Raw genomic sequence first — 12792 nt, forward strand, 5'->3', positions numbered from 1 at the left:
GCCAAGCATTTGCAGGTATAGAAATGAAAAAAAAAATAGTAAAATTTCTGCCTCGTGTTCTAAATGTGAATGATCACTATTCACTATTATTATTAATATCACAGACACACAACATAAATTTTTAACAACAACTTTGTTATTAAAAATCATGTAATCATGTGACTCATTGCATAACTTCATTGTGAAAATGATGGTCTCTGTGGATAGAAATACTGAGCATGATTGACACATGAAAACTAAAATAACTAAAATCTACATTCCCTTCTTTTCAAGAAGCATTAACAGGTAAAGTTGGTAACCCAAGCTTTTTTTTCCAGCTATTTAAGCAGCTGAAACTGAACTTCTCTGAATTCAGCTCTCAGAGGCAGAGGGAATATCTACATTCTCTCCCCTACCCTCCTCATTGGAGTTGACTGATGATTGATCCAAGCTAAGAACCTGGAGTGCAACTAGAAAATGCAAAATAAACTTCATTTCCAGGTTCTCTCTCTTCATGGGAAAGCCTCAAAGAGTTTTTTCTTTCTGTTTTTCTGAGCTCTCCTCCACCACCCACTCAGGATGCTCCTAATATACTTGAAACTTGTACCTGCAGGTCATGATCTGTTAATTGTCCAACTATGGCCACATCTGTATGATCCTTATAAAACTGTCTAATTATACAATAGCAAGACTTTTAGAAATACCAGGCCAGACTTGGTTGTCTCACCCTTCCCAATTGACCTGCAAACTGACCCATCAAACTCTTTTGTTATATGTGTATAGCCCCATAGTCAGTTACCTGCAAAAATAGCGAGAGTACTGATTTAATATACTTCTTTCTCATCATTATTTATTTGTTAGGGGTCAGGCAGGATGGGAAAAGAAAGGAACCATGGCTTCCAAGAAAGACAGAATAATACCCTACTTGAAAAATGTTAGTTTCTAGGAATTAGAAAATGTTCCTTTATCCCATCATGGAAGAAACATCCATGTAAGAATGGGAACCTGTCACTCTCTACTGATGACTGCAAGGTGATGGATGGAAAGAGTGGTGTTACATTTATCCAGGTTGACTAGACAAAGTCAAGCTTCCGCGATGATGAGAACGACAAACCCAGGTAAGTCTACCTCTGAAGAACCTGGCCCTGAAATGATCTTTTTCCTCCTTTCTGCTCATTAGAATGGTCTCTTGGAGAATCACCTGCCACAGAGGATCATGACAAGCAGGATGCCAATTCTCAGCTGTCCATCCTGTTCGTGGAAAAGCCTCAAACAGGAACAGTGAAAGTTGGTGAGTGCCAAGCATAAATCCTGCTTTAAAAAAATGCAGGTGAAATTCACATAACAAAAAATCAACCATTGTAAAGTGAACAACCAATGGCTATTAGTACACTCAATGTACGACCACTACCTCTATCTAGTTCCAAAACTTTTCGTCATTCCAAACAGAAACCTTGTACCCCCATTATGCAGTTACTCCCCATTCTCCCTCCCCTCAGCCTCTGACAACCTCTAATCTCCTTTGTCTCTGTAAATTTTCCTATTCTGGGTATTTCATATAAATGGAATCACACAATATGTGACCTTTAGTGACTGGATCTATCCATGCTGTAGCATAAATCAGTACTTCTTTTCCTTTTTATGGCTGAACTAGAGGCCTAGTGCATGAAATTCGTGCATGGACCGGGGGGGGGGCGGGGGGCGGGGGGGGGAGGGGTGTCCCTTAGCCCAGCCTGCACCCTCTTGCAATCCTGGACCCCTTGGGGGATGTCTGGCAGTCGGACATCCCTCTCGCAATCAAGGACCACTGGCTCCTAACCGCTCACCTGCCTACCTGCCTGATCACCCCCAACCCCTCTGCCTGCCTGATCACCCCTAGCTGCTCCCCTACTGACCTAATCACCCCTAACTGCTCCCCTGCTGGCCTGATCGTCCCTAACTGCCTCTGCCTTGCCCCGCACCCATGACCCAGAATTCCCTCCTCTGGCTGGTCGCAGGCACCCAGGACCCGAGCTTCCCTCCCTCTGGCCGGCCACAGGCACCCAGGACCCAGGCCAGCTTCACCCAGGTTGGCCACAGCCACAGGCACCTGGGACTGCAGGGCGGGTGGCTTGTCCCTCTCCCAGGCTGCAGGTGCAAGCACAGCCACTGGTGCCCAGGACCACAGGGCGGGCGGCTTGTACCTCTCCTGGGCTGCAGCCCCAGCCACTGACTGGCACCCAGGACTGTAGGGCAGGCAGCTTGTCCCTTGCCTGGGCCGCAGCCTGACTGGTCCCCATTCCTCTCTTTCAAGCTCATTTGTGCCTGGTTGGTCCCCATTCCTCTCTTGCAAGCTCATTTGTGCCTGGCTGGTCCCTATTCTCTCCTCAGTGTTGAGTGTCTGAGCCATTAAGGCGTAATGGCATGAGGGTGTGATGACCATTTGCATATTAGCTCTTTATTATATAGGATAGTATCCCATTGTATTTCTATATTAAATCCTTGAAAAGGTGAGTTATCATTTCAGTACACTTTAGTATGTAGGAGTTGAGTGGCTGGAGCCTGGAGCCTGGAGCCTGGAGCCTGGAGCCAGGTGGGATACAAATAGATTTCTTCATTTGTCAAGTGGGGATAATACCACCTGTGAAGTACTTTGAATAATGCCTGGCATATCTTATATCTCTGAGCCAGTGTTTGCTGTCATTACAACACGCCTCATTCTGTAAAATGATTACACTGTCAGGATGTATAGTATCTCAGAGGAAGCTAGTCAAACAGATGATTCAACTTTGGAGATACTCATTAAAGAATACTGATTGTGCACCTGTTAAAACACTAGTCTGAACTCTATAACATGTGAGCACTCAGAACTTTCAGTTTTAACAGGATGAGCAGAAAACAACAAATTAAACAAATAGATAATCACAAAAACCAAGTACCATGAAGGAAATAAGCAGGGTGGTGAGTTAACAACTTGGGGTCCAGGAATTTTTAACTAAGTAAATTTTTATAAGAAATATACTGGGCCCTGACCAGTTTGGCTCAGTGGATAGTGAGTCGGCCTGCAGATTGAAAGGTCCCAAGTTCGATTCCAGTCAAGGGCATGTACCTTGGTTACGGGCACATCCCCAGGGGGTGGTGTGCAGGAGGCAGCTGGTCGATGTTTCTCTCTCATCAATGTTTCTAACTCTCTATCCCTCTCCCTCTCTGTAAAAAAATCAATAAAATATATTTTAAAAAAAGAAATATACTTGGATCAGAACTAGTCTTTGACACTTACCTAATAGTATGCATATGAGCCTATGGTTGCCTATATTCTTTCAGGTCAGAAATATAGAAGCACACTGCATGTAAATGGAAATGTCAGCTCCCCTCATGTTTCCAGAAGACATCAAAATGCTGGGCTGGCCCTGGAGCTAGAGTTTTCATGTACTAAGGGCCTTATCAGTAATCTGTCAATTCAAACAGATAGGAAAGTTTATTTAAAAAAGAGCAGCTTCATATAATCATATTCCCATAATTCCAGACTTCCCATTACTTGCTTAATAAAAAATATTTGAAAAAATTTATACACTATAATAATAAAAACATAATATGCTAATTAGACCTGACAGCAAAACGACCTTCCGGACGACATTCCAAATGAAGCCGCAGTGGTGGCGGCCAAGGCAGAGGTGGTTAGGGGTGATCAGGCAGGCAGGTGAGTGTTAGGGGCGATCAGGCAGGCGAGTGTTTAGGGGCAATGAGGCAGGCAGGCAGAGTGGTTAGGGGCAATCAGTCAGGCAGGTGAGCAGTTAGGGGCAATGAGGCAGGCAGGCAGAGTGGTTAGGAGCCAGCGGTCCCAGATTGCGAGAGGGATATCCAGACATCCCAAGGGAGCCAGGATTGCAAAAGGGTGCAGGCTGGACTGAGGGACACCCCCCCAACCCTCCGTGCATGAATTTTGTGCATCGGGCCTCTAGTATATATAGATTTGTATACATACATTTGTGAATTTTTCACCATTTTTATTTCATATATAGAATATCAACCCCCCCAAATTATTTCTATTAATTAACCCATTGCTCCTTTTTTGTTCCATAAACCTCAAACACAGGGTAAGTTGGAGAATCTAAAGACCTTATAAGGTTCTTGTAAAATAATCAGGGCCATTTCATTGCACAATTCTAGGGGCACCAGTCTCATCACAGTGTATGCAATGCAGTCCCATATAACTCTTTCCAGTTGAGAGTAAAACAAATGACAGTTTTTTAAAATGTCATTTAAAAATGACAGTTTTATTGATTTCAGAGAGAGGAAAACATCAATTGGCTGCCTTCTGCATGATCCCCACTGAGGATCGAGCCCCAAACTCAGGCATGTGTCCTGATGGGGAATGGAACTAGTGACCTCCTGGTGCACAGGACAATGTTTAATCAACTGAGAGCCGCACTGGCTGGGCCAAATGACAATTTCTAAACCAGTCTGAATCACTTGTGCTTTTTCTAGGTGAAAATATCACCTTTATAGCCAAGGTCAAAGCTGAAGATCTTCTTAGAAAACCCACTGTCAAATGGTTTAAAGGGAAATGGATGGACTTGGCCAGCAAAGCTGGGAAGCACCTTCAGCTGAAGGAAACCTTCGAAAGGCACTCTCGGGTATGGCCCTGAACTCCTGGCATAGGGGCCTGGCTAGCTCATCCCTTCAGGGTGGATAAAAGGTCATTTTTATGTTCAGCTTTGAGAAATTTCAGTCCCATAAAATTCTCTGGAGTTAGTGTTCCTAGCGTCTACCCTTAGCACACTTGCCCTGCTGTGCCCAGAGGCGGTGGAGCACAGGACCCCTCCTCTATTGAGAGTATTGTCATAGAATCCACAGATACAGACACATCTTTAAGACAGTGCTACAGGGTTGGGGGAAAAACTGAAATGTGATGGCATCTTTCTGCCAGCTAGGACTGACATGTGTCGGATGCATTTCATTGCAGATATATACATTCGAGATGCAGATCATCAAGGCCAAAGAGAACTATGCAGGAAACTACAGATGTGAGGTCAGCTATAAGGATAAGTTTGACAGCTGTTCCTTCGATCTTGAAGTGCGCGGTAAGAGAGCCTTCTTGTCTGGATAAATGTGATTTTATTTTATTTTATTTTTTTTGATGGGGCATGAGGGGATGGAAGAGAAGGCCATTTAATACTATGTTATTTTGAAAATAAAGTTTCCTTTAAAACAGTGTGTGTTTCTGGTTGTGATGGTCCCAGCAAGCCTGCTGAATTAAATAGTTATGAGGTAATTTATAAGGGGAAGTCGGGGATATTATTGCTGAGCATCTCTTGTTCATGCTATCTATATCCCTCCAATTTCCCAAATAAGGGCTGATGCTGTATTAAATGTACAGGTTTCATTGGGTCCACCCCCACTCAGGTTTGAGGGTAAGTTAATATGGCACATGGATATTAGAATATCCAGGTGGAAGGGAGGATTTCTCTTATAAGGACAGAGATGAGATATGGAAGTTCTTCATTTGTATGTTCTGTGTACTGCTCAGAGCAGATTTAATAGGGATAAATGTAAAGGTGTACAGGTAGTGTGGGGTGGGAACAACTTCTCTGAGTACACAAAGGGAAAGTTGACTTGGCAGTAAAGATGATTCCATAAACTTAAGATGACTCCAAAGTGTGATGTCGCTACCAAAGACAAAGCTGGCATAATTTAAAACTAGGCCATTAGACACGGCATAGAATCTAGGTTTAGAAAATGGCACCCCACTCTGCAGCATGCTAGCTGATCCACATCTGGAGTAATGTCTTGAGCCCTGGGCACTATGCTCCACCAGGATCCCTTCTGGAGGAGGGTAGCCAGGGGATGGAGAATCCAGAAATCGTGCTCTATTCAGTGTGGATGGAGGAGGTCCTGCTTATACGATTCATTGTAAATAGAGGAAGGGCCATCACACCGAAGGACAAGGCCATTTTCCATGTACTCGAGAAGTGTTTAGGCAGATTAGAATCAAAAGGTGGAAATTAGGAGACAGTGAATTTTGTCTTAACATTAGAGTGAGCTCTTTCGATAAAGCTTTGTAGACACAACAGCAGGTTGTGAGAAGCCCATTCCAAAAGATGTCAAGCAGAGGCTTCGTGATCTGGGGTGGAGGTGTTGTCAAGATTTATGTATTAAGTGGCAACCTGGTTCTGATCCAACCCCATTGGGATTATAGAATCTTGCCAGGCATCTCTGAGAATCACCTGAAGGACTTCTTAAGAATTTTGATATCTGGGTACTATCTCTGATCAGGTGAATCAAAATCTCCAGCAGGGAGATCAAGAAGCTGGCACTGTTTGAAGCTCTTCAGGAGATCCTAGTCAGCAGGCAGGCGGAATGACATGGGCTGCGGTAGCATTGATTCTGTGTGAGGGAGCATAGTTTATGCTGTCTCGGCAGCATTCCAGGAGGAGCCATGCCCCTTCACCTGGCCTTCCTTCCTTCTGAAGAATCCCCACAGCCTGGAAAGGAACTGAACACAAAACTGCCTTCTTAATGGTGTTTGTTTTTTTGTTTTTCTTTCCTTTTAAAGAATCTACTGGGAGTACTCCAAACATTGACATCAGATCTGCTTTCAAGAGAAGGTAACTTCAAAAGGGACTCAACGTAGCTTTTGTACAACATGAAAGTGGAGGATTTTTAAAAAACACTTTCTCTTCCTCCACCCTCTATAATTTCGAATGAGAATTTTTTTTTCACTATAGTTAAACATATCATATATTCAAAAGTTAGTGTTCTAGAAAAACCCTGGGCTTAAGGCCAAATCAAGTATATATTGATTATGCTTTAAAAAAAAAAAATCCTCACCCCAAGACACATTTATCGATTTTAGAGAGACGTACACAGAGAGAAACATTGATGTGAGAGAGAAACATCGATTGGTTGCCACTCATATGCATCCTATCCAGGGACTGAACCCGCAAACTAGGTAATGGGCCAAGACTGGGAATCCAGCCCATGACCCTTCAGTGTATGGGGTCAACACTCCAACCAACTGAGCCACACAGGCCAGGGCTTATGGATCATTCTTAAGAATATTCTCGTTAATAGTGAAGCTCCCATTTTGGCAGGTTTCACAGTTGCCTTATAAAAACACACTTTCAATCTATTCTTATGTGCCCTCTTCCTTAATTGCATTATTTCCCACCAAGTGGCCAAAAAAGATAAATTTATAAGGATACACATCTTATGTAGAACCAGTTAAGTAATGTCAGAAAGCTTATATTGCTTTTCATCTAGAAATCACTTACGGAACTATTAAAGAACTTTTGAAAACACATTTTTGGACTTCAATTCGTATGACTTATATGTTATACACAGTTCTGAAACCCGCGGACTCCCCTTAGGAACCATAGCTAACATTTGTAAAGAGCAGGAAACAAAATCTTTATTAAAAAATTAAACATGCAAGTGAGTATATAGTGCCATTTAAGTGTAAGCTCCATAGCTTCTATTTAGAGTTTATAAGAAATCAAAGATGGTTGCATGTCTACTTTAAGATGCATTTCTCTATAGAAAAGCACTTTAAAAAAATCCTGTAGAAGGCTCATCAACATTTCAAAGGCAAATTTTTGAAAAATTCATTTTAAAAGAAAATGAAAAGCTTATACGTATTTCCCTTTAAAACAGAAAGAAATGCAACTTTTTTAAAAAATATATTTTATTGATTTTTCACAGAGAGGAAGGGAGAGAGATAGAGAGCTAGAAACATCGATGAGAGAGAAACATCGATCAGCTGCCTCCTGCACACCTCCCACTGGGGATGTGCCCGCAACCCAGGTACATGCCCTTGACCGGAATCGAATCCGGGACCCCTCAGTCCGCAGGCCGATGCTCTATCCACTGAGCCAAACCGGTTTCGGCAGAAATGCAACTTTTATTTATTTTTTTAATTTTAATTTTTTTTAAATCCTCACACAAGGATATTTTTCCATTGATTCTTAGAGAAAGTGGAAGAGAGAGGGAAAGAAAGAGCGAAACATTGATGTGAGAGAAGCATCAGTTGCCTCCTGCACACACCCGGACCAGGGCCCGGGCTGGGTAGGAGCCTGCAACCAAGGTACAGAACAGAACCCGAGACCTTTTGGTCCTCAGGCTGATGCTCCATGCATTGAGCCAAACTGGCTAGGGCAGGAATGTATCTTTTAAAAAGCTTCACACTAGCTCCATTCTTATGTTATGTCGGTATCACATTATCTGATTCATCTATTGATGGACACAAAGAGGTTACCTTTGAATATAAGCTTTGCACTTATATATTTGACACTGGTACACTTCGTCCTCCAAGCCAATCTCTGTTTGACACAAGTGACAGAGATCAGCAAAAGTCCTTTGCTTTTCACACGGGTATGTTTCCAGACCCTCCCAACTTGCAAAAACAAAGTACTTTGTGTTGTTTGGCTTCATTGCATTTGTGTTACTCCATTTTAACACAAATCTAAGCCGTTTTATATATGCAATCTACAAAACTGTGTCTCTTCATGTTTACTTTTCCACAAGTTACATACTCTAAAAAGTTTTCAATGTCACTTGTGTGAAAAGGAATAGTTTGTGTTGATTTAGTCCCAGGACTTGTGTGCTGGTACAAAATTGCATATACATTATACATAGAGTGTTTGGGGGAAACTGTTGTGTATGTGTCTCAGCACTAAACCCAGATTTGCTTTTCTTTCATTAATGACAGTGGAGAAGGTCAAGAGGATGCAGGGGAACTTGACTTTAGTGGTCTCCTGAAACGTAGGTGAGAACCAAGTGATGGAGTGAGGAGCTGTGGCCTGGAAATTTTTAGATACCCACTCAGAGAAGTCAAGTTTAAAGTAGATGTGTTTCAAACAATTTCTTATTTCTTAAAACGTGTTTTGCTTATAGAACATAACAGAGTCAACTAAGAAAGAGACAGAGAAACAGCTGCATACTAATCTGTTCAAGGTTTTAGCATACTAATCTAAGGTTTTAGCTGATGCTGTTATATTTTCTTCTTATATGTTTTATGAGTCTTTGCATATTTTCTTAGTCAGGGATGAAGAGATTGAAAACTGAGACAGAAGACTTAAATACCTAAAAACCTCTAATTTCTCTCATTTCAACCATGATTCCCTATGATGCCGGAATAAAGCTTCCAATCTCCTGCCTTTGATATTTGACTAAAAAATCAATTTCACAATTTTGGTAGAAGTCTATGCAGGTGTGTGTGTGTGTATATATATATAATATACACATATATATAATATACACATATGTATATAAAATACATATATATTTTGAAAGCACACCTACTTTAATATAGCATTTATGATTTACTGTATTTCATCAAACCTAAGACACCATCCATTTTAAGATATACCTGTATTTTATAAATCACTGAGCAAAAAAATTGCTCCTAATAGTTTAGTATGACATATTTTTGATTATAAGATACATCTTTCTTTCAGAGATGTTTAAAATGTCAAAAAAATGTCCATTTAAAAAGAAATAAAATCTGGTAGTAAAATAGAAATAAATATTTAGCATTATCACACCCTGTTAACATTTTCGCTCTTATAATAAAATTTGTACAACTTTATTATGGATGTATAGCATATAATCATTTTATATGATTTCTGTCTATACAGTTGCATATATAATCATATCATATGCAATATTATATTTGTTATATATAAAGTTAAACATATCCAGATATTTAGTGAAGAAACAAGAAGAAATTGATTGTGTTTATTTACTAAATTTGTAAGTTAACAGTAAAACTACAACTCTAAATTGATGATATATAATATTGATATCAGTTTTCATTTAACTTTTTAGGTTAACTTTTTAGACCTTTTAGTGCTTGCTATGGTTGTTAAAGGAACACAAGCACAAATATGCTTGACAGCAAATTATAAAAAAAATAACTGGGATATCTCAGTTTAGTTTGATGCCTTTATTCAAGTTCCAATGAGTGAAAAATTCACCCCAGCTCTAAACATTTCGGTTGAGAACAGAAATATTAAAAGGTGCAATTTATTAACTACCAATGGATATTAGCCAATCAGTATACATTGGCAGTATCAAATCATCTTTCCTTCTTTGGACACTTCAAATTGCTGCTTCAGTTTATAACGCAAATTGACACTTTATGAAGACAAGAAAGGCTTTTTCCCCTGCAAAGATTTACTCAACCGGCAAATACGGTTTTCTTTGTATGTATTGAATATAATGCTACAGGTGATGTGAGGAAAAGAAATCCAGTGTCTCCCAGTGCCTGGTACACAGAAAGGGACGAATACACATTTGTGGGAGGGAAAGAATAGTGTTAAAAACATGGATTTGAGTTTCAACTCTAACATTTACTGATTACATGACTGTGGTCAAATTATATGTCCTCTCTGAGACTTGGTTTCCATATATGTAAATGTGGAGAATAAAAACTACTTAATAAAATTATTGTGAGAATTAAATGTAAAGGCATGGCTCACAGTAGGTGTTGAATATTCACTTCCACCAAAAATGTGACATTTTCCCTTGAAGTGTTTATATTTGTAAACAAAATATGTACCTATACATATCAACCAGTCAATCAAAACATGATACAGTAGATTATTAATTGTCATACTCTGGGTAAAAAGATAAAAGAAAAAAGAACAGACTAGTTCTACCAGTTTGCAGAGTAAAAGAAATCATCTAATGGTGAAAATGACTAAGGAAAAAAATTACTAGGAAATATGGGCAGCCAACATGTCTCATTTTCTTTACATCCCTAATTATGATTTTGACTCATAAATAGATTGTTGTTAACATAAGAATATTTTCATTTAATATACTATACTAATCCATCAACATAACTTTACAAATCATTGTGTTTTTCTACTAATTTGTGAATTGCATATGTTTTCATTGTGGTAATGACACTTGGTTACCATATCTACTCTAAGAGTCTATGGCAAAACCCCTATCAGAATAGATATCATTATAACCAACATCTCCATACAACAAAAGATATCCCTGCCCTGAGTAAATCTTTTAGGTAGCATCTTGTTATGGGTTTTGACCTATATAAATACTTGAAAGTTTTATTCTACATAAAATTTCTATAACTGCTTTGTACTTCACTGGGATCATCAAGTTATAGAAATTTTGATGTAGATGAAAGTACTGTGAATGTTATATAGGTTAATCCCAGTGCTTGGGAAGGAATCAGGAGTGCCTATAGAAATGTGAATTTTTCCCCCCACTATAAATTAATGCAGCCATGCAGGTAGGGCCATCTGCAGCCATACATGTTAAGAAAAGATATGATCTGGATGAGTTCAGAAAATGCTACAGATGGGAGCCTTGATCTCACAATTCAGTACAAAATGAGGAATACTTCAATCTTGCAATTTGGGATTCAGTTAAGTGACAGAGAGAAAAGGAAGGAACAGGCAAGAGGTCATCGGTGTTTGCACACAAAATTTGATAAAATTAAGAATGTGGCAGAGTGAGGTATATTTTGGTGTTTTAATGGAAAAACATGGCGAGGATTGGTTTTATGAATCTATTAGTACCAACAAAACTTAAGAAATCACACGGAAAATGATCTTTATTACTGGCTTCCATCATATAAATATTCACCTCATGGATCTAGGTATGCCTCAGTGTTTCACTTGTGCCTCTTTTTAGCTATTTTAATCTAGTTTGCTATCGTTAAATCCTTTCACCAGTGTCAGGAGAATACTTGAAATGTATATGTATCTAATTCTTCTTGGCTGAAATACAAATTTAACACAATGTATCACGGCACAATTTTACAGTTTGGGGACTATATTGAGGCTGGACTGTGACAAAAATAGAGCATTAATAAAGTGGATTGAGGGAATACTCACAGGGAATATATACATATGTACATATGCATTTTAATTGCAATTCTTCCAAACTTCCTACAAAATATTTAAAAGACATATTTGAAATTTAGACTGCTTTCAGGCAGTAGATTTAGTAGATCTGGCAAATTATTACTAATATTCCAACATCAGTACAATTTCCCAAACATTTCAATGTCCCCAGGCTAATAGAGGGTGTTGTTATTTCAGTGAGTGAACACAATACTTGTGTTTTTAAGAGGCACACTTTTCTAATGGTGTTTTCTAGTCCTTTCCACAAAGGCTACTGATGGACCAGTGACCCTCACTCCCTTCCACTTCCCAGATTAGCCTCTGCCTCTAGGTAAAATGACTTACATGACAATGGAAATTAGATATTCAGAAATCATCCTTGCCTAACATCACCCTAAACTCTATGTTAATATTTGTATTCTCCTCCCGTTCCCATAAGTGCAATCCAGCATTTCCTCAAGACACTGAAACAAGTGTGATTTATGTGACAATGCAAACATATGTAATCCATCATTTGCTAACATGATAGCATGAGCCTGTTTTCACACTGATGTTTAAGATGTGTTGACCAGTTTTCCTGGAAAATCATATCCAAACCAGCATTATTCACAGTAAGTAGTCACTGTAACATTCCCTAATTAATCTGATAAAAAGTCGATTAAATGTCAACAAAATCAGGATGATTTAGCCAATGAAGGAAATCCATTTAAATTATATTTTGCATTTACCCTAAGGATCTTTTCCTAAAGAGTGTTTATTCCTGAGTTTTTGTTTCATTTTTTGGTTTTGAAACAAGGGCAGACAAATATACTTTAAATCAAATATTCTTTAGTTGTATATGTTCTTTACATGTTCTATATGTTCTTTAGTCAGTAATCGAAGTTTTGAGTCATAATTTTGACAATTACACTAAGAAGTTACTATCCCCTTGTTCATGTAACCCTTAACCATTTGCTTTAAA

General features: G+C 39.2%; 1 protein-coding gene across 11 annotated transcripts in view; it reads left to right on the plus strand.

Moving 5' to 3' along the window:
* MYBPC1 (myosin binding protein C1) overlaps nt 1-12792 on the plus strand; it is a 90372-nt gene that overhangs the window by 34808 nt on the left and 42772 nt on the right. For 9 of the 11 annotated variants that reach the window (XM_036300828.1, XM_036300833.1, XM_036300826.1 and 6 more), the window contains 5 exons: nt 1160-1270; nt 4447-4595; nt 4925-5042; nt 6515-6566; nt 8666-8722. In XM_036300828.1, coding sequence (XP_036156721.1) covers nt 1160-1270; nt 4447-4595; nt 4925-5042; nt 6515-6566; nt 8666-8722 — 487 coding nt within the window. The remainder of the gene's footprint in view (nt 1-1159; nt 1271-4446; nt 4596-4924; nt 5043-6514; nt 6567-8665; nt 8723-12792) is intronic. The other 2 variants (XM_036300835.1, XM_036300829.1) reach the window with 1 other exon arrangement.

The sequence above is a fragment of the Myotis myotis genome, unplaced genomic scaffold (genome assembly GCF_014108235.1).
Source record: "Myotis myotis isolate mMyoMyo1 unplaced genomic scaffold, mMyoMyo1.p scaffold_m19_p_3, whole genome shotgun sequence".
Lineage (NCBI taxonomy): Eukaryota > Metazoa > Chordata > Mammalia > Chiroptera > Vespertilionidae > Myotis > Myotis myotis.